The sequence below is a fragment of the Pseudonaja textilis genome, chromosome 1 (genome assembly GCF_049901715.1).
Source record: "Pseudonaja textilis isolate UNSWEBS1 chromosome 1, rPseTex1.2, whole genome shotgun sequence".
Lineage (NCBI taxonomy): Eukaryota > Metazoa > Chordata > Lepidosauria > Squamata > Elapidae > Pseudonaja > Pseudonaja textilis.
Genome location: NC_141990.1, coordinates 33,287,568 through 33,311,586, shown reverse-complemented (window position 1 = coordinate 33,311,586; position 24,019 = coordinate 33,287,568). Strand labels below are relative to the sequence as shown.

Genomic DNA, 24,019 nt, shown 5'->3' with positions numbered 1-24,019 from the left:
AACAATGCAGAGACTGAAGCACCTCCCACTTCCTGGATGCTCTGAGCAGCTCTGAGGAGAATCTTAGACTCAGATGGTGTCATTGTGTCATACAAATTTCAGTAGTAAGAAGGTATGGCTGAGTTAGTTAGTGGCTGACAAGGTTAAGCAAGCTGAGTGAATGCAGTGAGTGAGAATTTGTCTAAACTGTTTGTTGTTAATTTTTTTACATAGCAAAGAATCTGTTATACTGCATAATGGCAATTAATTACATTTAAGACTGGAATCCTAAAAATACTTAAGTTAGTGTGTATTGTTATCACAAACTGAACTGCAGGTATAAGCTAACGTTGTTTTAAATTCATATAACTCTTATTCTACATTTTTAGTCATTCTATCAACCTATGTATTGAATTTAATTCATGCACTTCCAGAACATTCTACAAATTATGCCTAAAATCAAGTATGATTTATATTAGGCATCTTAACTATAACTTATTTGTTAACAGGCAATTAGCAATTAGTTATAATTTTCAGCCCCTTCACACACAATATTTTTAATTGTAACTCAATTTAAATACAGTGCGACATTCCCATAAATTGTGGTGTCATGTTAACATTGGATTTTTCAGTTTTATATGCAGGAAGTTACAGGTACATGACAAATGTTACAACGGAACAGGCCATGCACAAAGAAAACACATAGGCCAGAGCTACATAAAAGCAAAATAATTGTCCTTACCACCTATGTAAAACATTAAGCACAAATGTTTTAGGTGAAGACAAGCCTGGTCGACATGAACTGAACATAAAGAAAAAAAGATTTTAAAACAAAATAATGAAAAAAGCAATTGTAGCATTTAAACCAAGTAATGTTAAAGCCACAAAAATCATTATTCATAATCCTTTTATTTTTAATTCATTCTTCCAAATTCATCTAAAGTGAAATATAAATTGTAAGCAATGTTGTCAGAACACCATGAAAGAAAAAGTCGCACTGCACCATTTAATTTCAAAACCAGCCAGCCCAAAAAATGGAAAGGTTGCTTTGGCATTTATTGCTTTCCCTTTAGTCCCTTTTCAGTTTTCATCTGGGAATCTGTTGCTCAAAAGCAGACTAAGCATTAAAAATATTATTTAGTATTTCTTAATTCAGTTTGCTTGATTGAGGACAAAATTATTAATCTAGAAATAACTTGGAAGTAAGTATATGTCTTGCCAAATAAGTTAAAAATTCAATGATTAGTGTCACTGTTTAAAAGACTGTAAGCAGCAGGAAGGCTAGAAATGGGTTTGTTTCAAACACTGCCCCTTAGCATCAAATAGCTAGATATTCTAAGACTAAAATTACAATACTGTATAGGATAAATTCAAAGTTAAGAAAGGAACTTTCCTCATAGAGGTAGATAGAAGAAATGTTACATGTTAAATCAGATAAAACCAACTCAATAATATCTGCTTTGATGGCATCAGCTATGTAGGGCTTAAAGGATTTTTCTAGCCTTACAAGCCATAATGCTGTTGTCTAAAAATGCAATAGATTAAAACCTGATCATCACACATGCAAAGCACATCTAAAATATGCCTTGTCTCCACCAAAGCATTAGTTTCCAAAAGCAGATAGACTATAGTTTTGTGCAGGCATTCGGTCTACTCATACAAGAGCTAAAAGCCAGGAAGGAATATGGCCAGATGCATTCCCAACTCTCAAAGTTCTCATTCTTCAAATCTATAACCTATCTACACTGAATAAAAAGCACAAAGGAAGTTTTTATTTGCTGGGATAGTATTTACATACCCATATTTCCTAGTACATTAAACTCTCCAGTAAACCTACAAAGTGTTTGCATAAGGCTTATGTACTTTTCTATTTTGGAATATGAATGGTCAGTTTTCATTTCATATCTTATAAAGTCTGAAAAATATTTTTCTCCAAAATAGGGCTATCATATCTGGATTATAAAAATCCACAAAGATCTTTTAAGTTTTTGCTGACATTAATGACTCCTTGGATTTTTTTAAACTCAGATACGGGAGGACTAAACTTTTTTTTTAATAGCTAAAGTATTCCTTTAATAAAATATAACCATGTTGCTTATTTGTGAACCACAAATTAAAAATGGGAAAAAAAGAAAAGAAAAATGAACATCTGCCGCAAAGGAAATATGAAATTATTTAAAATTTATTTTAGATTCAGATCAGTGAAAGAAAATATATAAAATACAAGCAACAAAATTCAACCAAAATGTAACTAAGAACAGTGTGAGGATATTGTGAAAATAAAACAAAGCCTTTAAAAACTTACTTTGGAAACCAATTTAATCCAAGATGTTCTGTCTTAGAATACAATATACGTTCCAGCATTTCGTAAAGTGGTCTCCAGGGCAATTCTAAATCATCTCTTGACAAAAGTTCTTTTTTTCTAAGTTAAAAAACACGCATACAGACAGGAATTGAATTTGAATCATTACTCACTGACAATTAAGCTGACAACCTAAAATATTCTAAGAAAACTTCTTTGAGTGACTGTATAAAATTGAAGATTCAGATCTAACTCTTATAATAGTATAAAAAAGGTTATTTTAATCAACTGTTAATCAACTATCAAATAAATAGATTATATCTAGATTTATGTATGACTAATGGGGAAAAAAGGATAAATGTAATGCTAGAAAACTACAACATTATCCAACTATTCATTTACCGTATTTCTGGTTGAGATATCAATATTATATCAAAACTGGTACTCAACATTGATCCTATTCTATCCTTAAACTAGCATACACCAGTATAATTTGTAGCAATAGAAATTACAATGTCGATATATACATCTAAGGATGATAAATGCAAAAATTAGAGATATATAGTGGTTGGTTTTTAATGCATTTTGAAAATGCAAGGCTGTACTATATGATCAAGTCTCTAATCTTTCCCCAACTTAGGAAAAAAGTAAGAGCATTTGCTACTTTAGTCTGGCTAGGTTTTTGCTACTTCTGATTACCTATATAAGGCTAGCATGAAGCAAAATACCAATCAAACCTGACAAAAATCTGTTGAATCTCTTAGTTTTAACACTAACTATCCTTATCTCCAGCTATGGATCATTATTGATATAGATAGAAGAACGGAGTAAAACCAAACTTACTTCAGCAAGTTTATTAAAAGTCGAGCAAAACCTTGCATCATGCTGATCTCCAATTTTGGAATAGTTACTAGTTCATACAACAGCTTAATGAAAAGAACATGATCTTCTTTACTAAACTTTCTCCCATACAGCCGGAGATACCTGTAAAAAAGAAAATTTAAAATACTCTAGATAAGATATTTCATTTTATCAACATCCTCATATTAGTGTATACAATGCAAAAAGAGTAAATATAATCATAATGAATGGAAAAGTACAAAAAAACAAATATTAGCTATAATAAAATTATTCATAGTGAATTCACATCAAGACAACTTACAAATGTTATCTAAATGCAGACCTGTTAAAATATTCCTTTTGGGGTTATACAATATGCAAATGACAGAAAAAGAATAATAGCAAGCCACAAGAATTAAAGAGGAAGAAAGAAGAAAGTATATCTATATCTAATTCATATAGTTGTTCATTATATCCATTATGTTATTCTACTATTCACACAAATCATCCTTACTTCTCCATACTCATACACCACCTCATATGTTACCTTTTCTTTAAACCCTTGAGAATTTCAATTTCGTCTACCATGATTCGTATATTTGCATCTGTCAACAGACACCCTAAAGTAACCATAAGTATTATGTTTGTATTTATTCATAAATATATTAAATAATTAAAGGGAAATTGCATATCCTTCTTTCACTCCTTGCTCAATGTTGAACCATTCACTAAGCATTCCATTAACTCTCAAGCAAGGTTTATTTCAACTGTGCACTATTCCTGTCATGTTCAGCTTCCAGCCACCGATCTGCATATTCAAGCAAATCATTCCACAATTCACAATTTCTATTTTATCATCGGCTTTAAGTCAACAAACATAATAAACTTTCTCACATTCATACACATATCAAAGGTCTGTAGAAACTATTTGAATTATATACCCCTGCCTTGTATTTTGTAGATATCAAGATAGTAACCAGATGGGCAGTGTGTTGAATGACCTGGTGTAGATGGTTTGAGTTTTGTTGATTTTTTTATCCCCCCTCATCCACTCTAGTGTTGTGGGAATACTCCATTAAAGAATTATGCGGGGGGGGGGGGCAGCATGGTACTTAACAGCTCCCTTGCCCACTGCAAAGCCCCAAGTACAGCCAAAGTCTTGATGGTTGCTGGAGTTCATGAAGCAAGGGAGAGAGAGAAGGAGGGAGAGGGCAGGGCGGGAGAGCGGGAAGGCAGCAGGGAGGGAGGGAGGGAGAGAGAGAGAGAGAGAGAAAGACAGAGAAAGAGAAAGAGACACAGAAAAAGAGAAAGAGACAGAGAGACAGACAGACTGACTACTTGTCTTTTTCTCTCGCTTCCCTCCCTTGCTTTATGAAGGTCTGGCATCTGCAAAGGGTGCAGATATTGTGGAGGCAGCAAAGAGTCACTAACGTAATTTCAATGCTATGGATTGATCTCTCTCTGGTTGCCTTTCAACTCACTGGTGTTACTTCTTTCTGCAGGAAGACAATCATTTCAAATGAAGTACCACAAGTGTTGCCTGGAGTGCTGTGAAAGAAAGACTCACATGACTCTGACTCCGACATGGTTATGAGCCTGTATTGGGGATTATCTTATAGCAATAACACAAGAAAATATCAATATTTCTTTGCCCATATTTTATCCATTGTCCAGTGGTTTTGTTTACTGTTCCCTACAGGGTTGGGAACTCAATTTATTGATGATCCAAGGAGACTATTCAGGGTATCTGTTGGATAAAACTGTTTAGGCTTGCTTCAACTCAGACTCTGAGCAGTATGATGTAGCTGGGGCATGGTCTATTGATATTATCTGGGATGAATCTGAGCTAGTGACTCCTGAGGAAGTAGAGAGGGTTGTCTATAGTTTTTGTTAGCTTTCTGATGTAGTCCAGGTCAGGAAACAAAAACCAAGAATACTAAAATTTATTGTAAGGCGACAAAAACAGAATCTTGCAAATCTGAAAGCATTCCCCACCACCACCACCACCAAACAACCACCACCTTTATGTCCCAGATAACTAGTGAGAGTCAATTCTGAGATACATTCTCCATCCCCAATCCTGCTCTGGATTCAGATTTCTCTTCTAGGAAAGTTGTTTAGGTTGCATTTCTCAAGGTGATTCTCATAGCCCATTGCAGTTTTTGATAACTATAAAATGATTCATACCCTTCTTTTTGAGCGAAGTTTGTTGAGAAGATAGTTGGTCTGCATCTCATGAGAACCCTTGAGAAACAGATTATCTAGACTTGCTTTTGTCAGTTTTCAAACTGGGATTTAATAATGAGATAACTTTGGTCATACTTATAGATGGCTTGTGGCAGAGTCAGGATGGAGGTAGTACATTCATTCCTTTGGTCCTTGATTTCACAATGGCTTTCAATACCAATGACCATGATAGCTCCATGTGTTGGGAATTGGGGACACTGTTTCATGGTGATTCTCTTCCTTTCTATAGGGCTGGTTCCAGTTAGTGTTAGTTGAAAGGGAGAGAGTTGCATCGTTGCCCCTTTGTGGGGTACTGCAGGGTTCTATTCTCTCTCCTCCTTTTCACATCTTCATGAAATTGCTGGGTGAAGTCATCCACCTTTTAGGGTTTGATATCATCACTACATTGATAGCCAATCATATCTTTTGATGATAGTATGGTCAAGTGAGGCTGCCCATGTCCAATCCCAGTGCCTGCATATAATACCTCTGCTTTATGAAAAATTAAACAATGCAATTTATCAGCAAAATCAGTAATACCTGTTAGGGTGTATATATAAACTCTTACTTAAATATAATACAGAAAAAAGAAAATTGAATGATTAAAATGGATGCAAAATTTGAAAGAAAGTTACAATAAAACATTAGGAAAAAATACAGACATAATTTATAAAATTCATATTACAACTTAAAGGAAACTTGGACTAAAATATTTTACAGATAGTACACGACTCCATCAACAATACCTAAGATGGACAAATCATACAGTAATAAATGTTGGAAATGCTATGAGACAAGAGGCAGATAATGTTGGAATTTAAACTTGATATGAAGCTACAATTGTCCTTATTACATATAATCTTAGGGAAAAATAATATAATAATTTAATGTGATATAGCGAGAATAAACTTTGCTCAAAGGCACAATTTGGAAAAAGGCACAATCCCAACAATATCTGATTGGGAACTTAGAATATACAGCAAAAACAAAACTAATGGTACATATAGTGCAAACAATAGAAGTTCATTGTGTTGGTAAATTGTTTCTTTTCTAATACTTTCTCACATAGGATTTCCTTGTCCTGTAATATAAGTAGTCCTCAACTTATGACTGTTCGCTTAACAACATTCCAAATTAATGATGGCTTCCAAAAAAGTCAATGTTCTTCCCCTGCAGATGTCAGGATGCAGAGGCCTTTTTGCTCTACTCCAACAGGGTCCATGCACAGGTTTCTCATGTGCACGCTAATTCTTCTCCAGGTTGTTGTGCCACATCTGTGCATGGGGAACATGGCTCAGAGAGTGGTGGTGGCTCTGGGAAAGGCATGGCAGAGCAGGAGGGAGGAAAACAGCAACCACACTCCCTCTTCCTTTTCCTCCCCTATCTTTTACTCTTTGCCTCCAGCTGGTCGCTCTCTCGCCCTCTTCCTCTGCTTTTTTCTGCTGTTCTCACTCATTCTCACAGTAACGTGCCTCTACCTTTCATACAACTTCACACATATGAACATTCTCCTTTTCCTCATTTCTGCCTTTCCACACACACCCACATGCATATGCAGGCTCATACCGCCCTCCTGAGCAGAGATGAGACTTCTTTAGCTCCTTCTTTTCCTTTCATCTCCCTTCCAGTCCTGCCTAGGTAACTGTTATGTATATGTAAATAACGTAGTTGGGTTGACAATATCTAAACTACAAATATATGTTTGTAGATTTAAGGAAAAATACTGTAATGTATTGTGCTGTATTCTGATTGGTTAATTATGCTTCAAGTTGCCATAAGAGAGAGCTATAGATCATGGTTTAATTCTCTTTCTTTTTCTCTTTTTCACTGATGAACTCTCTTTATACTGATACCAACTGACTACGGACCGATACTGACTAACCCTGTTTATTTTGATATTCTGTTGATATCGAAGGTTATCTATTGTATTGTGGTTTGATATTTGTCTGCTATAAAAGATGTGAAACTGATAAGAAGACTTTATAACTGGATATTTCTGGACTGTTAAAAACGTGTATGACATGGACTGTTTATTGGACTGTGTTATTTCTTCAAGTAAACATTAATACAACTAGTTCAACTCTGTGTGGCTGTATATTTATTCATAACTGTTCTCATAAATCATTTCCGTGTGCATATCCTTTTTATACAAGGGTTACTTTGCACATATCCTAACAATAACTATCATGCTGATTTGCCTCTCTGTATTCCTCTTTTTACACTCTTTCTCTTCTCCCCCCACTTTTCTCTTCCCTCCCCATTGCACACCTACTTATCTTGCATTCACTTTCACATCCTCAATGCCCCTGAAACCCAAAGAGCAGTGGCGGCAGAAACAGCACCAGCAGCAAACAACAAGTCCTCCTTTTCACTCCCTTTGCTGCTTCTCTTTTGGACCCAGCTACTCCAGTGAATATTTCCTATACATATAAGTATTTTCTTCAGCCATAGGTATAGGAAATTATAACTGGAGAAACTGAGTGTCAGGGTTCCAAGCAGGGAGGATTTTATTTAAATTAAGTTGATTTAAATCACGATTAAATCATGATTTAAATCACTAGTAAAAAGGCTTGATTTAAATCAGGGGTCTCCAACCTTGGCAACTTTAAGCTGGCTGGGGAATTCTGGGAGTTGAAGTCCTCCAGGCTTAAAGTTGCCAAGGTTGGAGACCTCTGATTTAAATTAACTTGATTTAAATCATAAATTTTAAAGAGCAACTGTCATCTGTGGCCCCCAGCAGCTCCTCCTCTGACCTTCTGTTGACATGCTATATAACTAAACTCCATTTCATGCTGAATAGACTAAATTATTAATGTATCTTAAATAAAAAGTCTTTAGATAGATTTTTACTCCAAAAGCATTTTATTAAAATAAATTTGATAAAAATCAAAAAAATCCTATTTAAATTTTAAAAATCCAATTTAAATAAAAACCAATTTGATTTTTTTTAAAAAATCATCAATTTTTATCCACCCTGGTTCCAAGTAACAAACCCAAGGCAATCAAAACTCTGATGCCTGGAGTTTCCTCAGTATGAAATTATTAGGAATGTCATATTGGCACATCTGGAGAAAACCCAACTCTGAGGCACCCGAGATTTTCCCCACCCAAATCAAAACCCCAAAGTCCTTTCTCCCACATCACATGTCCATCACATGATCCAATCAGGTCACAGCCCCAATTCCGGCTGGCTTTTGCCTATGTCTCTCCAACACCTGGTCGAGCGTCCTTGGCTCCTACGGGAAATAATGTTATTTTGGCTATACATCCCCAGCTATCTCTATCTCCCCACTCAGGTTCCCACAGCTTCAACCAGCCTTATTGTGGCAGCCCTGAAGATGCTCCCAAAATGGCTTCAGGGCTGATATTGGGTCTAAAAAGAAGGTGGCAAAGTGAGCAAAAAAGTACAAAAGCAGAGGAAAGGAAGAGGCAAAAAGAGTGAAAAGGAGAGCAAACGCAGCAGAAAACAGGGAACAAAAAGGAGACGGAGTGAAAATGGATGCAAAAGCAGCAAAAAGGCGGCGGCAAAAGGAGTAAAAAGGAATGCACAGGCAATTGAAAGGAAGTGGCAAATCTGCCCAGCCCAAGCAAAGAGGCAGTGTGGTATGGTAAGAAGTGTGAAGTAGCTCAAGGAGATGCAGGAGGCCCTAGGAGGCCTGGCGTAGGTCATGCACAAGTGTCTCTCTGTTCGGGGAGTATCTGCTCTCTGCTCAACTGAAAATCCTGCTTGGATTTCAGCAGGGAGGATTTTCAGACCCACACCCCGAGAGGAGAAACACACGTGTGGCCTCCCAGTTTCCCCCATCCCCCTGAGATACCCCACACTCCTTACCTGAGATTCTGTCCGCTTAATAAACTATGAGACCACTTAACTGCAATTGGGAATACTACTGTAGAATTCTTGTTGTTGAGAAAAGCAGACACATAATGTCTTGATTAATATCCACTTTGTTCAATGACTGAGATTCTGGTTCCAATCATAGTCATAAGTCAAGACTACCTGTAGTTTTTCATACTGATTTCTTTCTATTTTTTCCCCAAATCCATTCCTGATACTATCAACTATGGTTCCCCCTTAAACAAATAAATAACCAGAACCTCTTACACACAGTTTCATTCATTCTGTTTTATTGCACATATTCATGCTTTTTGATTCATTCCTTTTCCATTTGTACTCATAGATATACACATACTCTTAAGCCATATACTTGAAATGAACATATTTTTTTCTAAGCAGATAACCATTCTCATTCATCCTTGAGTTTCTGAATTGTTCAATACATTTTCTGTACTGCATGTCACTTAATCAAAACCAAACCCTACATTGCATTAATTCTGAATATGGAATACTATTTTCAACAACTCATCCCTGGCTCTTCCAGTATTACCATTTAATATAGTATAACAGCCAATTATCAATAACCTATGAACTCCTGCTTCCATACACAATCATAGCAATTCTGATGACACCATATATACATTTCAGAGTGTATTTAATTTTCTTGAATGTATTAATCAATCTCATTTCTCAAGAGATTGATTACCTTCATCCAGGTCCAGTACATCGCATACATTCCAGAGAGTATTTCACTTCCCTGTACGTATTAATCTCATTTCTCAAGAGATTGATTACTTTCATCCAGGTCTAGTACATATTGCATCTCAGTTTAAGTTTCACAGTTACACAATACGTTTTAATTTTATTAATTCATTCAATAACATTATTATATACTCCTCTTACATTGCAAATGGCATTATTTCACGTGTCATGGACATCATCAGATGGACTCATAGTTATTAAACTCCGCCATCCATATTGTCTATGTCAATGAAGTTTTTCATAAATGTGGCCTAATTACCAGCTTTAGGAATACCCATGCTACAAGCAGATCTCCTTCAGTTTTAGCATATGTTGGTCAGCATGCTGGAAGCAAAACAGAAGCCCACATTTGCTCAAAGAATGGTCACACTATTCTATGCAATCTAGTATCCCTAATTTAGAAACTACTTCAAAAGCAAAATACTGTTATCCACAGCCTATCAATTGGGAGATATATGGTAATGTACTGAGAAACATTCAAGATGCTCCAGCAATAGGACCAAACAAACAATATCTTTATTAAGTGACAGAAACATGCCATACCAAATGAGTGTGCTACCACAAAGAAGGTGAGGTTTTTTCCCCAGTCACTTATCTAAGGCTATAAAAAAATTGGATGACAACAGTAATGAAGTACTTATTATACACTTGAATATTTTTGTCTAAAAAAATAAGCTGAACTATGATTTTTACTGGAAATCAACATAAAAACTATGAAATACTTCAAAAGATGCTTTAAAACAATAGCTGATAGCTAATCCTAAATATGTGAATTCATTTTGAAGGACATTTTTGTAAGTCAACATTATTGTCAGTAAGTTTGCAAAGAAGTAAATATTCTGAACCTCCCTTCCTCCCTCAAGATCATTCCACATACTATTACAGCAGCAAGGCTTCAGATGGGGGTTAAATAACCTTTAACCCCAATCCAAAGTCTTGCTGCTGTAATAGTATGCAGTACAGGGGATCTCATAGAAGGCTTGACCAGGCAAAGTGGGATTGAGTTCTGATAATGATCTAACTTTGGTCAGGGAGAGTCAGAATATTTTTCTGGAGTGGGAGGAATGAGGAGGGGGTCAGGTGCTTATACATCAATTTTTTCAATTTACTTATAGCCTGCCCAGAACTGAGATTCTTGCAGCCCCAAGAACCAAGAAAGGCACATAAGAATTATTTCTGAGCAGTTTTCTTTATTGTCCCTCACTTATGGACAGATATCTTGCCAAATTAAAGCAGCTACTTGTATTCAAGATATACTTTGACAATTGCTACATAGAAGTTGTCTTACCCCTCTTTCTCCCAACCAAACTATCTAAACACCTCAGCCTCTTGGCCCCCTGGAATGTAGCCCCTCCTTCCTGGGAATCCAAACTACATTCCACTAGATTCCATCTTCCAGTCATTTTTTCTTCAAACTCTGCCAAGTTTCCTCACTAAACACATTCTTTTCAGCCAGGCAGTGCAGGTTTGGTTCTGTATCTTGGAGATGGAGCACCCCAAAACTTAATGCAACATTGTCTGAACCCTACAAGAATCCAGTCCTGCTCTTGATGGATAAACCAGCTGTGAAACCATCTACTGACTACCTAATGAGGACCCAAATTGTTGGGGGCAGTATGCTGACTCTTTAAACTGCTTAGAGAGGACTGTAAAACACTGCAAAACGGTATAAAAGTTTAAGTACTATTGCTATTACAAAGAAGATAAAGAACAAAATATGATAACTATTTGATGCTAAATTGGTAATTTGCTACACACATTACTATTAAAGAGGACTTACTATTTTTATCATAAGGGACACAGAAATCGATCATTTATCTCATATTATAAAATACTGTATAAAATTAAGTTCAATAAATAACCTTAAAAGCTTCAATATTTATGGTATCTGAACTGAAAAAAGAAAGACAAGTACAAATCATTTTGGATGTTAAAGAACTATAAAAGAGTTTAATCAATCTTGATTCTAATGCTTTAGTACAATATTAAAATTAAAAACACTTCAGGTCAGGAAAGCTATATGGGAGATCTGTACTGTATAGCGTCAAATGCTACACAGAAGCAGAAAATAAGACTATATTTATCATTCCCACTCTCAGTGCAACCAGCATGTGAAGTAAAAGTTGTATGTCCTGTAACTCAGTTTTAAGAAATGCACTTGCTCTAGATTCAAGCTGATTTTGTATAAGCTCTCATGAATCTGCTCCTATATGCCAAGGCCCTGACATTCAAATATCCAGACCAAGCCATTTTATTGACAATTCCTTACAATGCATCATGACTTCACTTTGCCCAACTAGCTGTAACAAGTGCTTCATCTTCTTAACTGACCGCAAACTGTTATCTACTGCCTGTGTACCAATCAAGACTTTTATCAGCACAACATAAAGTATTATGCTTCAGATTTTAAATATTTGATCACAAACTGACATTGGAAATTGAAACTGATATATGAATAAATCTAATACAGTAAATTATTTTTAAAACACAGAAAATTCAATAGTTCCATTACTTCATCTAAGAAATAAAAATTTAATAAACATAATGACAACTAAAATATAATTACAACATACTAGGATGTGTTAATATTGTTATCTTCTACAGTCACAGGACATTTCAGAAGCCAAACCAAATATTTGGGCACTGTTTCAACACGTTGTGACAGCATTAGTCCATAACTCATATTAGAATGAAAACACATTCTGTATAAACAGAGTAAGGGAGAACCCATGGCTACTGGAGAAGTAACGTCATGCTACATCTACTCAAGTTCAAAACATCTTTGTAAGGCAACCATGTGAGTAATTTATACTTATCAATGTAGCTCTAAGAATCTTTCTTGTAAACAAAGTCACTTACAATGACAAGTCCAAGATTGATACAAAATATTAACTTCTCCAGCATACCCTAACCATTTTTTTACCATTACTAAGAGAACAGTGGACTAGAAACTAACCAAGGCAACAAAGAAATCCCCCCCACATCTTGGTTATTATGACAGCATGGTATAATTTGCTTTAAAACCATTATTTGATCTGTACAAAATATACAGATAGTCCTATGACCTATGACCGTAATGAGCCTGCCCATTAAGATTGCATGTTGTGACGGTTGTTAAGTGAGATTTCCTCACTTTAAACCCCCACACCTGGTGATGTGGCCATTAAGAACTAAGCCTCTCAAGGTCTTTCCCATTGAGCTATCCTGTACTCCATTTCCTTGGGGTTCCCAAAGCCCTTGGGCCTGCTTCCCAACCCCAATACCAAGTCCTCTTTTGCATCCCAGCAGCTCACCACACGACTTGGGACACACCTGTCACCCATCACCCGTTTACCTTTTGAAGACCTCCAGAGCTCACATTAGGGAATGAGATCACACCACTCCATCCCTCAGTGTTCTTGGGCCATGTGGCCATGTCATGAAAAAGGCACTCAAGTGGCAGCCACTTCCATGATTGGGCCAGGGATGGACAGTCCAGGGATGGAGCAATCTGCTCTGATTTCTTAACTTAGTCTGTGCAGTACTAAGGCTTTTTCTGTAGCCCAGGAATGGAATGGCCTTCCTTCCTTACCCAACATGGGGTCCAGAGCTCAGGAGATCTTCAAAAGGTAGGTAATGGGAAGGGGAGGAGGACCAAAGCCTGCAGGGACCCAATGGGGGATTGGGTGAAAACAAGACCAGGAACTGCAGGGACCCAGCAGGATAGGATGGTGGTGGTGGGAGATAGGTGGGGGATGCTACAACTTCCCAGTGGTCGGTTATAAGGGCAAATAAAAATGAAGGTGCTACAGTGGCCATAACTTCAAAATAAGCCAGTCTTGGCTGGAGTGTATACAGCCCATGGAATAATAAATAATGGAATAATGTTAATTTTCTTCATAAGTAGCAACTACTCTAAGTCACCTCTTCTACTGTCAATTGGAAGGATGCATAATAGTCAGTCATTTTATCATTCTCCAAAAGATAATTAAGTTTTTAATTTGAAGAACTGTGTACTAGAAAATGCAATAAACAATTAATTTACTTAATACTGTAAGTTAACAAACTTTTTCTTCTAAAGTCCAAATGAGGTTTACCAACATTGAAAGATGACTTAACATTAGCCCACCCAAGTACCAATAGTTGCACATGCTGAGGTGATGGCAATTTAGGTCACTTCAAAGCTAAGTTGCAACCTTACAACTACTTATAACCTCTCCCCTGGTTGATCATGTCACTTACATAAATTCCACCAAAGCTCTGAAGATGCTGGAGTACGTGAAGCGTGGAAGTAAGCTCACTACTAAAAGACATTAGCACAATGTAATCCTTAATACAAACTCGATAATATCAATGTCATACAATTTTGTTCTAATTAAAAAAATACTGCCCATTGCCCTAGGTGACAAATGTAAAACAAATTACATTTTTTGTTCAGTTTAAGGAAATAAAGCTTTATAATCAAAATGAGGCAGACTCTATTTAAGTTATAAATTTTCAGTGGGAACCAAAAGCTAAATAGAGCTTCTAGAAAGAGAAGATCAAGCATCCTTCTAGACATCTTTAACAGAGTTACTGTTTCCAGCCATGACCACTCACGCTTTTCATTTGCTCAGATCAGCTGCTTTTGTAAGTATTTAACTAAAATCTCCCAAGATGTCTGTGAACTAAACTTTTATTTATAGAATGGATTATAAGTACTTATTTTTTTAAAAAATAAACCATCTCAAGCTCTCCAGGAGAAAGCAATTTAAAAATTTTAATAGATCTGGGAAACATTGACAAAGGTGGAATGGTTCAGTTGTAGTCTTTCCAGATGTACAAGATCAATCTTCACTATTCTCTTATTTAACAGCGGTAATGAAGACATCCATACAATCAATATATCTCTCTCTCCCTCCCTATAGATAGATAGATAGATAGATAGATAGAGACAGACAGACAGACAGACAGACAGACAGACACACACACACATATATAAAAAGCACCCCTTATTCTGGTAGACATGAGCATTTACTCATGCTCATGCCTACCAAAATTTTCTAGGAGCAAATGCTCATGCCTACCAAAATAAGGAGTACCTTCAGATACTTAGTCTTAAATACAAAACCTAGTTCAATAAAAATTCAAACCGTTCTCAAGAAACCATGCTCATGACCTTTTGTTAGTTTATTACTTTTAAGAGAGTATTAATTATTTAATGGACAGGTCCTAAATTCCTGTTTCCCCTTCTCTTTTGTTCATTGTGAATGGAAGATCTTCTAAGGGGGTGGGGGGAAGATGCTGGTTTGATGCAAACATCCACACTCAGAGGTGTAGGAAGTACTGGTTGGAGGGTTATAAGATGGGCTTCTAGCCAGGGTGATCTTTGGGGAGTTGATCCGAGTATTGGTCCCGATGCTTAGTAAAAGAAGGAATCGAGACAATACCATACTCCGAATCAAAAGAGAAGGGAACGGTTTCCCCTTCTATGATCACCCGTCTTTCTGTACCCAAATTTGGAGCCCAGGTTCCACCCCACCATCTCCAGCCAAGCTCACGTGGAAAGCTTTCTCGTCCAGAAGAGGCCGCCGGGCCAGAGCTCCTGAAGCTGAACAGCGCGGCTGAGGTTCAGTTTGATCTGGGAAAGGAGGTAGCTGGCCTCGGCTTCTAGCTTGTCGCCGTAGGGTAGCAGCTTATTGTACACCAGTTCCTTCTGTACGGCTGGAGGCGGTAGTGGTGGCGGTAAGGAAGGCGGCGGCTCGGCACCAACGCCGGCCTCAGCCATGGCCGCCTCCTTCCTGTCCCGTTGGATAACCGCCTGTCTCCCGCCGCCCCGAAGACTCGGCTTGCTGCGGCTTCTTTGCGTCGCCCGTCGGATCGGCCCGGCTGTTGGCTAGCCCCGGCTACCGAATCCGACTGCCTCGAGCGTCTGTCACACAGCGGCTCCTGGTGACGAAGCAACAGAGCGAGCGAACGAACCAAGCAGCGCCGTCGACCTTGTCGCCGTCTCCCGCGGCTGCCGCCCAACACTGCTGGCAGAGCAGGCGGGCGACGCGGAGGTCACTTCCGCTGCGAAGGAGGGGGAGGAGACGAGGATGAGCTCCCTGGAAGGAGAACCCCGAGACTGAGGAGCCGCGAGGCCGGAGAGAGAGAGAGAGAGAGAGAGAGAGAGAGCGTGAAGGGGGCGGGGACGCGAAGCCAAACCGGCCGGCCGGCCTCCCAGTCCTGGAGGCGTATGGCGGCGTCCCTCCCTCGCGCGCTCTCTGAGGAGGGCAGCAAGCTCTCGAGCTTCCCTCGTTCCAACGGACCTAGCGAGTCCCGGCGCATCCTTAGCGGCTGCGAGGGTGATGGTTTTAAAACACCTTTCAACCGTGGAAATGAGCCTGGCCAAAATACACTTAATAGGGAGGAGAGGAAAAACCTGGCTCCTACGGGGATCGTAGGTATGACTCGCGGAGGGAGAGGCGAGAGAAAATTAGCCGCCTGGAGGGTGACGCTTTTAAAAGGCAGCCGGCCAAATTTTCTTCGCGGGGAGCAGGTGAATGAAGGTATCCTGAGGGCAGGAGAAAGGAAGAGAAAAAGGAGGTGGGTTGAATCGGTAGGAGGATAAATGCCGAGGGGGAAGAACTGAGAAGCTTCCAGAGGGGTGTTTATTGAAGAAAATAAATAAATAAAGCTTGAGAGAAGCAGGAAATAAAGAGAGGATGGAAAGCCAAGGGCAGAAAAGAGGGGTTGTAAGAAAGAGTTTTGAATAGAGCTTATTTTATTAAGAGAGATGAGAAGGGAGACTAGGATTTATGGATCAGAGAACTTGGATTAGGGATAATGAAAAAAAAGAGTGCAGGTAGTCCTCTATTTACAACAGTTCACTTAGTGATCATTTAAAGTTACAACAGCACTGAAAAATGTTTTTCAATGTTATGACCTTTGACTGTTTTTCAAAGTTATGATCAAAATTCAGGTGCTTGGAAACTGGTTCATATTTATGACAATTGCTATGTTCCAAGATCATGTGATCACCTTTTGCAACTTTATGACAAAGTCAATGGGGAAGCCAGATTCACTTAATAACCGTATTACTAATTTATCAGCTGCAATGATTCATTTAACAACAATTATTTTAGAAGCCATCAACCTAGTCAACACTGAACCATGATTTGTTGAATAAGACACTTGGTCATATTCAAGCCACACCTTGAGATGAAGCATGAGTTTGTGTTAAGCTAAGCCAATCTATATAACAATCTGAGCATGAAATACAATTTTTTTTTCTTTTGCTTCCATTGAATCCAACTGATTTATAAAAGATGCTATCTTTCTAGTTGGGTTTACACAATGGGTTATTACTAGATCCCAGTCACCTGATTATGTGCCATCAAATTTGTGCTAATTGTTAGTGACTGCATAGATTACTTCAGGATGATCTGTCCCCATCTTGTTCCTTCTGATCACAAGAAAACTGTTAAAAATGAAATAATGGTAGTACATTATTGTGGTGCTTTAATCACTGATTCATTCTTACAGTGGTAAATCCTATTGTTTTCAAATGTTAGTTATTTACTTGTAGAATACAGGTGTCAATTTCGTCGTGCCATGTTGCTGTCATTTGATGTTTCTTGACATTTTCCCATTTGTGGAACTGGGGTGGGCATGGCCTCCACATGAGGTATCCAGCCTGCGGGCCTCCAGTTTGACATCCCTGCTGTAGAAGAATAAAGGCAAACTTTAAGCACTATGAATTCATAAATGGTAAATATGCTGCATACACTACAAATTGTATGGACAGCAAAAAGTCTGCGATTCATTAGGACAGAAGGTGAAGGTCTAGTTTAACCACACTTTCCTGCATTACTTTTGTTCTACTGCTAGCTGTTTTCCATCCCATGAGATAGAAAGATGAGTTAATGACATAGAATCAGATTAACTAATATCAGTCATTTGCCCTGTGCTATTGAAAAAAATGCACATCAAATAACTGATTTAAAAATGGGCTGAGAAGAAATTATGTTTCTTCCCTCCTAGCAAAAATATCTGCTTTCCCCCTTACCACAGAACAGCAGCACTTTCCCCTCTCCCTTCCAAAAAATAGCCTTATTAATACCATCATTTGACATGTGTTGAAGGAAGAAAAATCTCATCCAATAATATTTGCATGACAATAATAGAGTTACTAGACATATTGCTATTATATTTTTATCATGCTTATTAAAATATATTTTGGTCATTTCAAGGCATCAAACATACCTAATCCCTTGCCTCCATTTTTCTCCACAACAATCTGTGAGCTGGACTTTGCTGAAGGTGACTGACCCAAAGTCACCAAGCCAGATGCTTTATGATACAGTGTATAATTGGGGCTTTAAAATATTTATTTAAAACTGTATATGACTGCCTTATATGCAATCATCCTAGGTAACCCACAAAAGATTAGCAATAACTATATCACCTGTACCAGAAACATGCTTCCCACCATAGCACCATAACATCCATCTGTTCGAAAAATATTGGCTTATCCTCATCCTGGTCTAATGTTTGGTGGAAGAGCTAGTTCTTCAACACTTTTCAGAAATCTAAAAGGGTACCAACCAGGGGTGGGATTCTACCAGTTCTGTCCGGCTCTGTAGAACCGGTAGCTCTGAAGAGCAGCAGACATAGAACCGGTTCTATGTCTTCTGATGTTTTGGCCCACCCACCTGCCCGGGCTCTTACCTGACCTTTATTTCCTGCTTTTTCAAGCTCAGCTGCTGTGCGAGGCACAGCTGCAGTTGAAAACCAGGAAAAAAGTGCTGTTTCAAACGCTGCTTCTCTGCACTCAGCACTGGTCAGTTGTCCAGGCAGCAGGCTGATGATGATTTACAGGCACGTGCAGGGAAGCACATCATAAATCATCAAACCTCATAAATCCCTGAACCGGTAGTTAACCCTGTCAGATCCCACCTCTGGTACAGACCCTGTGAATATCAGATGAAGAGCTATTCCAAAGGATAGATGAAGAAGGCACTGCTCCAAGGTCTCACTAGAAGACAACATTTAAGGGAAGAGATCTAGGGCAGTGCTATTTAATGTGGTGGAATAGGCAGATATCCTTAGAGAAAAGACCCACAAGTGACCTAATTCTGGGCATTTAGAACTTTAAAGGTGAGTACCAACATCTTGAATTGCAACTAGAAAGAAGCCAGTACAAAATTGTTTGACATATTATGATGTAAAAACCAATTGTGGTTTATTTATTTACAGTTAAAAACAAATGTGCCAGGCCATTTAAATCTCACCAGATCTAACCTAAAAATATTTTAATTTGTATTTAGTCCGCTGCAATTCTACAGTTATAGCTGGCTTTAAGTATATTTGTCTCTATATAAATAGGAGAAGGTTTAATCTGAATCAGGTTATCTAGTTAGATTGCTCTTCGGGATGTTTGTATCCTGTTTAAATGAAATAATAACTATTATATTTATATATTCTGTAAAGTGTAAAGTTTTTGTGGAGTACATTCTATTGAACTTATTGGATTTACTTCCAAATGATGGGCAAATGTAATGCACAATAATTGTTAATATAACTATCCACAAGCCCACTTTTTCTCTTGGATCACTTACAAATTAATTTCAGTGATAGTCTAGAGCCGTGATGGCGAACCTATGCCACGCATGCAGAGCCATTTCCCCTGGCACATGAGAGGTCTCCCGGAAGAGCCACACAGCGCATGCACATGCGCCGCCGTCTCCCGACAGTGATTGTCAGGTATCTGGCGCACATGTGCGGTGGGGGCGGGAGTGCACAGGAGACATGCACGCATGCACAGAGATGCACAGCACATGGAGGAATTGCACACGCATGCACAGATGGATGGCGCGCGGGGGTGATCATACATGCATGCGCAGAGATGCATGGCACATGGGCATCGTGCATGCATGCGCAGATGCTTGGTGCACAGCAGGGGAATTGCGTGTGCAGATGCAGAGACACATGGTGCGCAATGGGGGAATCGTGCACATGCACAGATGTTGGAGAATTGACAGATCTTGCTACAGATGCACAATACTTTTTTAAAAAAATGAAAAGATAAACTATCACCTCTTTTGTACTTGAGATGATAAAATGCCAACATTCCCTGTTGAAAAGGGTAAAGACAAATCTCTTCAAACCATGAAGACAAGGCAACTTTAAAAGGGAATTAAATAGAAAATATAGTGCTCCAGGTAGACCATAAGATGATGTTCCCCATGTCAATTTTTTTTAAATCATTGCAAAGAGATTGGAGCAGATTTTCAAAATTATTGTTCCAGATATCAGAAGATTATAAAAAGAAATTTCCTCATATACAATCTGAATTACATTTTAAACCTTGAAATGCTCAAAATTATATTGAGCTTGTAATTGAGCAATAATAGCTATAATGCAGAGAGGGAAACATACAAATTCTTTCCTATATCTGTTGCCTATTCTTCCAGTAATAGTACTTCAAGCTCCTTTTCTTTGCTTTAATTTTCCTGCATACCCCTTTCCCCCCAAAATTCCAAACTTTAATCTGAGACTCTAAGATTCATATTTTCCTCTTTCCTCAACCCAGCAATTGCTGCCTTGGATTTAAATTTTCTGACCCCCAAATAGGAGAGGCTGGAATATCTTTCCCTTGTAAATATAGGATTTATAGACTGTCTTAAATGTTAAGGTGGTCAGCTGGGAAGGCATACAGCTAATCCTTGATTTACGACCACAACTAAGCCCAAAATTTCTGTTATTAAGTGAGTTTTGCCCTATTTCTGTGATGGCAAACCTATGGCACGCATGCCAGAAGTAGCACAAAGAGCATCTCTCTGGGCATACCAGCCAGAAACTGGAAGATCAGGTGGCTGGCACGCATGTGCGCGCTGGAAACTGAAAAGTCAGCTGGGGAACACACATGTGTGCTGGGGAACTGCTCTTCCAGTTTTCGGCGTTCTCAAAAAACAAAAATCACCGAACTGGTAGTTACACCAGTCAGATCCCATCCCTGCCTTAAAACTTCATACCTGATTACCTTCTCACACTCAGAAGAACCAAAATGTTTCTCTGGTTTTTAAATGACTGGGAAAATGATTAAACAGGGAGATGAAAGTTTAAATTACATACATAGAATATTATCCCAAAGTACTCAGTGTCTACTCATTCTGTCTGCAAAATCATCCAACCATCAATGAACCATCATACAGACCCCATTCTGCTGCTTAAGTCATTAAGACTAGAGAAATTTTTTGGAGGTTATTCTTTAAAAGGTTGGATTAAGTTATCTGGGGATCCAGAGACTAAAAAAAGAATTATAGCGGCCTGAGATATGAAATGATTGAAGTTAAGCTACAGCTTCATTAGGAGAACCACAAGTTCCCAAGTACCTACTTGAGCTACCCATCACTAACATATATTTATCCACATCAGGTGGAATACTTGCCCAGGTGGAATTTAATATATGCCTATGATCAGAATACCAGAAGAAGTGGAAATCCTGGCATTGTCCAGAGACTATAAGGATTAAGACTTACAGGAAGAACATATGGAATCCCAGCAAAACCAAATTATTTTTGCCTCAAAAACATCTTAGTAACAATCAGAATAGAGCTGGAAGGGACCTTGGTGGTCTTCTAATCCAACCCACTGGTCAAGCAGGAAATCTATACCATTTCAGACAAGTGACTGTCCAGCCTCTTCTTAAAAACTTCCAGTGATGAAGCACCACAACTTCTCTCTCTCTCTCTCTCTCTCTCTCTCTCTCTCTCTCTCTCTCTCTCTCTGCTCTAGTGGTTACTTTAGATCAGCGGTGTCAAACTCGTGTTATCACAGCAGTGTCACATGACATATCAGGACTTTTCCCCCTTTGCTAAACTGGGCATGGGTGTGGCCAGAGTGTGACACATCCGGCCCATGGGCTGCAAGTTTGACAGCCCTGGTCTAGATGGAGTAGCACTTAAAAAGTAGATCCGTGGGTTTGAGCCCTTCTGGACTTAAAGCAATCATTGGAAAGACGTGCAAAGAATATTGCTTTGGAGATCTTTGTCCAGGTTTGGTTGGTATATCATTTATAGTCTTTTGGGGGAAGGAGGTTCTGGTTACAATATCTCACATTTTTATTACCTCCTGATTAGATTACTAAAGAGCATGTTGCATGGATATCCTTTAAAGTCTACACAGAAACTTCAGTTTGTATAAAATGAAACATCCCAGGTGCTAGTATGTAAAAGTCATTTCTTATATATTCCACAAATGTTGCAGGTGCTGCATTTGTTGCTGAACAATTCAGAGTGATGATTTTCACCTGCAAAGTTTAGAATAGGAAAACTCGGAGTTTTCACAATGACTAAAGGGGGTATTTCAACAGTCTATCATTGATGTGAGCCCTGCATTTTTGTTTCTAAAAAGGAAATAATTGAAAAATTTTACTCCTTTCTAATGTTTTTTTAATTGAGCCAGAAAGAATACTTTTATAATAAACTTCATAGGCTATGAATCAGAGCTAAATCCATCTGTTCAGCTTTTGCAACATTTTAGTTGTCATTGAACGTGAAAAAGGCACAGTCGGTTCCTGACTCACATAATGGGTACTTTAATATCTCTTGAGTCTAAAATTCTACTTTGCACAGCTTGTAACACCAACTTTTTCTTTCTTGTTAAGTGGGAGGAATACTGACTGAGAGTATTCAAAACAGCACCATTACCACCTGTCATTTCCTGGTACTCAGCTGGAGAACAAATGAAGAGATCCAAATTTTAAAACTGAAAGAAATGCATTTGCTCCATTGAAGAAAATTGCCACTGCTCTGGTTATCAACTCTGCAAACTGCCAACGCACTTTTGCGCCCAACAGCCTTCTGTTTTAAATCAACGAACACCAGCATCATCAGTTTTTAAGTATGGGCAGTGCGGACTTTTTGCCTGAGACTAATCAAGGTTAAATAAAAGTGTCTTGAGAGAAAACTAAACCATAGCATAATTTGCTTCATTTTAATTTATTGTATGGTGGTTATATTATTTATATATTATTTATGGCATAAGAATTAAGTATGAACCAGCCGTTATGTTTGCCATGGTTTGATCTGATGTAAATTTAGTTGCACGTTAGACATCTGTAATACTAAATTCCAGGTTCAGAGAAGAAACGGAGAGAAGCAAATATGCTGTTTGGGGAATATCTGTACAGTACAATTAGAAATTAGAGTGACTTATTTTCATCATTTGAGATGATCTTATAATCACTTCTGTCCAATGAGACACGGCCTAATATGTAACTGGACAATAAGATCTAAAAACACAAATGTAGATTGTTGAAAAAGATAAAAGAAATTAGTGTACTAATAAATGTATTATAAGTTGCTGAAAGACTATCTGCATTAAAAAAATATGTCTACGCATCGGCAATTTTAGAAAAAAAGTAGAGGAATTTTCCTTTGTTTCTGTAAACAATTTTCCTTTGTTTCTGTATACAAAGATATAGTTTAGATATAGTATATGCTCTTTGAATGTTTAACTCATTGTCCAGTGAAAGTGACTATCTTAAATGAAACCTGATTGCGATGTGAATCTATCCAAAATTGAACTGAAAAGCCTGCTTGGGTGGAGGGAGTTCTTCAGAATCCTGAATTGTTAATGACAGCTTCTTTTGCTGTCAGAAACAGTGGGTTGTTACTGAAAATGCATTAAACTGATTCACGCTTCTGGTTGGTGTAATTGATGGCAAACCACCACCTTCAAATTTCAAGTCAAAGACAACCCACACACTTCCATCTTCCTTTAATTCTTTCATGTGGTCCTGGGCAGCCACATGGTTGCCATTATTGGATGAAAAGGGCAAGAATTAATTCCCGTTTCCTAGGAAACAACTGTGACTACAAAGTGTCAATTGAAGTGATTTTAAATAAGTCATGTTTAGTCTGTGGTAATACAATCTATAGCAGAGCTTTTATACTTTTCCCCTTAATTTTACCTCTTTTAATCGAGAAAAAAACTTTTCCAAAAACCAAAAAGGAGAGTTAAAGTCAAGAAGGGACATTATGTCTACTTATTTTTAAACTTTTTTATTTCTGTTAGATGCATTTGAAATGGGTTTTTAAATATTTTAATGTTTTAAAATAATAATT

The 24,019-nt window shown here is 38.0% G+C and overlaps 1 protein-coding gene and 2 long non-coding RNA genes across 7 annotated transcripts in view; 1 reads left to right on the top strand and 2 right to left on the bottom strand.

Annotated features, from left to right (window-relative positions):
• PSME4 (proteasome activator subunit 4) overlaps positions 1-15,693 on the bottom strand; it is a 93,861-nt gene extending 78,168 nt beyond the window's left edge. For 2 of the 4 annotated variants that reach the window (XM_087930605.1, XM_087930600.1), the window contains exons 1-4: positions 15,467-15,693; positions 3,125-3,265; positions 2,285-2,401; positions 722-781 (exon numbers count right to left, since the gene is read on the bottom strand). In XM_087930605.1, the coding sequence (XP_087786731.1) occupies positions 722-781; positions 2,285-2,401; positions 3,125-3,265; positions 15,467-15,693 (545 nt within the window). Of the gene's footprint in view, positions 1-721; positions 782-2,284; positions 2,402-3,115; positions 3,266-15,466 lie in introns of those variants that run through there. The other 2 variants (XM_087930615.1, XM_087930624.1) reach the window with 2 other exon arrangements.
• Positions 15,694-16,013: 320 nt separating this feature from the next.
• Positions 16,014-23,197, top strand: LOC148127562 (uncharacterized). Of its 2 annotated transcripts, none has more exons than XR_015743079.1 (2): positions 16,014-16,446; positions 22,558-23,197. It is a non-coding gene; the product is annotated as an uncharacterized LOC148127562 (long non-coding RNA). The 2 variants fall into 2 exon arrangements; XR_015743080.1 differs by having other exon boundaries at positions 16,014-16,493.
• The window catches only part of LOC148127561 (uncharacterized), a 100,999-nt gene continuing 94,455 nt past the window's right edge, over positions 17,476-24,019 (bottom strand). Inside the window, exon 3 of the long non-coding RNA XR_015743081.1 lies at positions 17,476-17,610. This is a non-coding gene — a long non-coding RNA (uncharacterized LOC148127561). The remainder of the gene's footprint in view (positions 17,611-24,019) is intronic.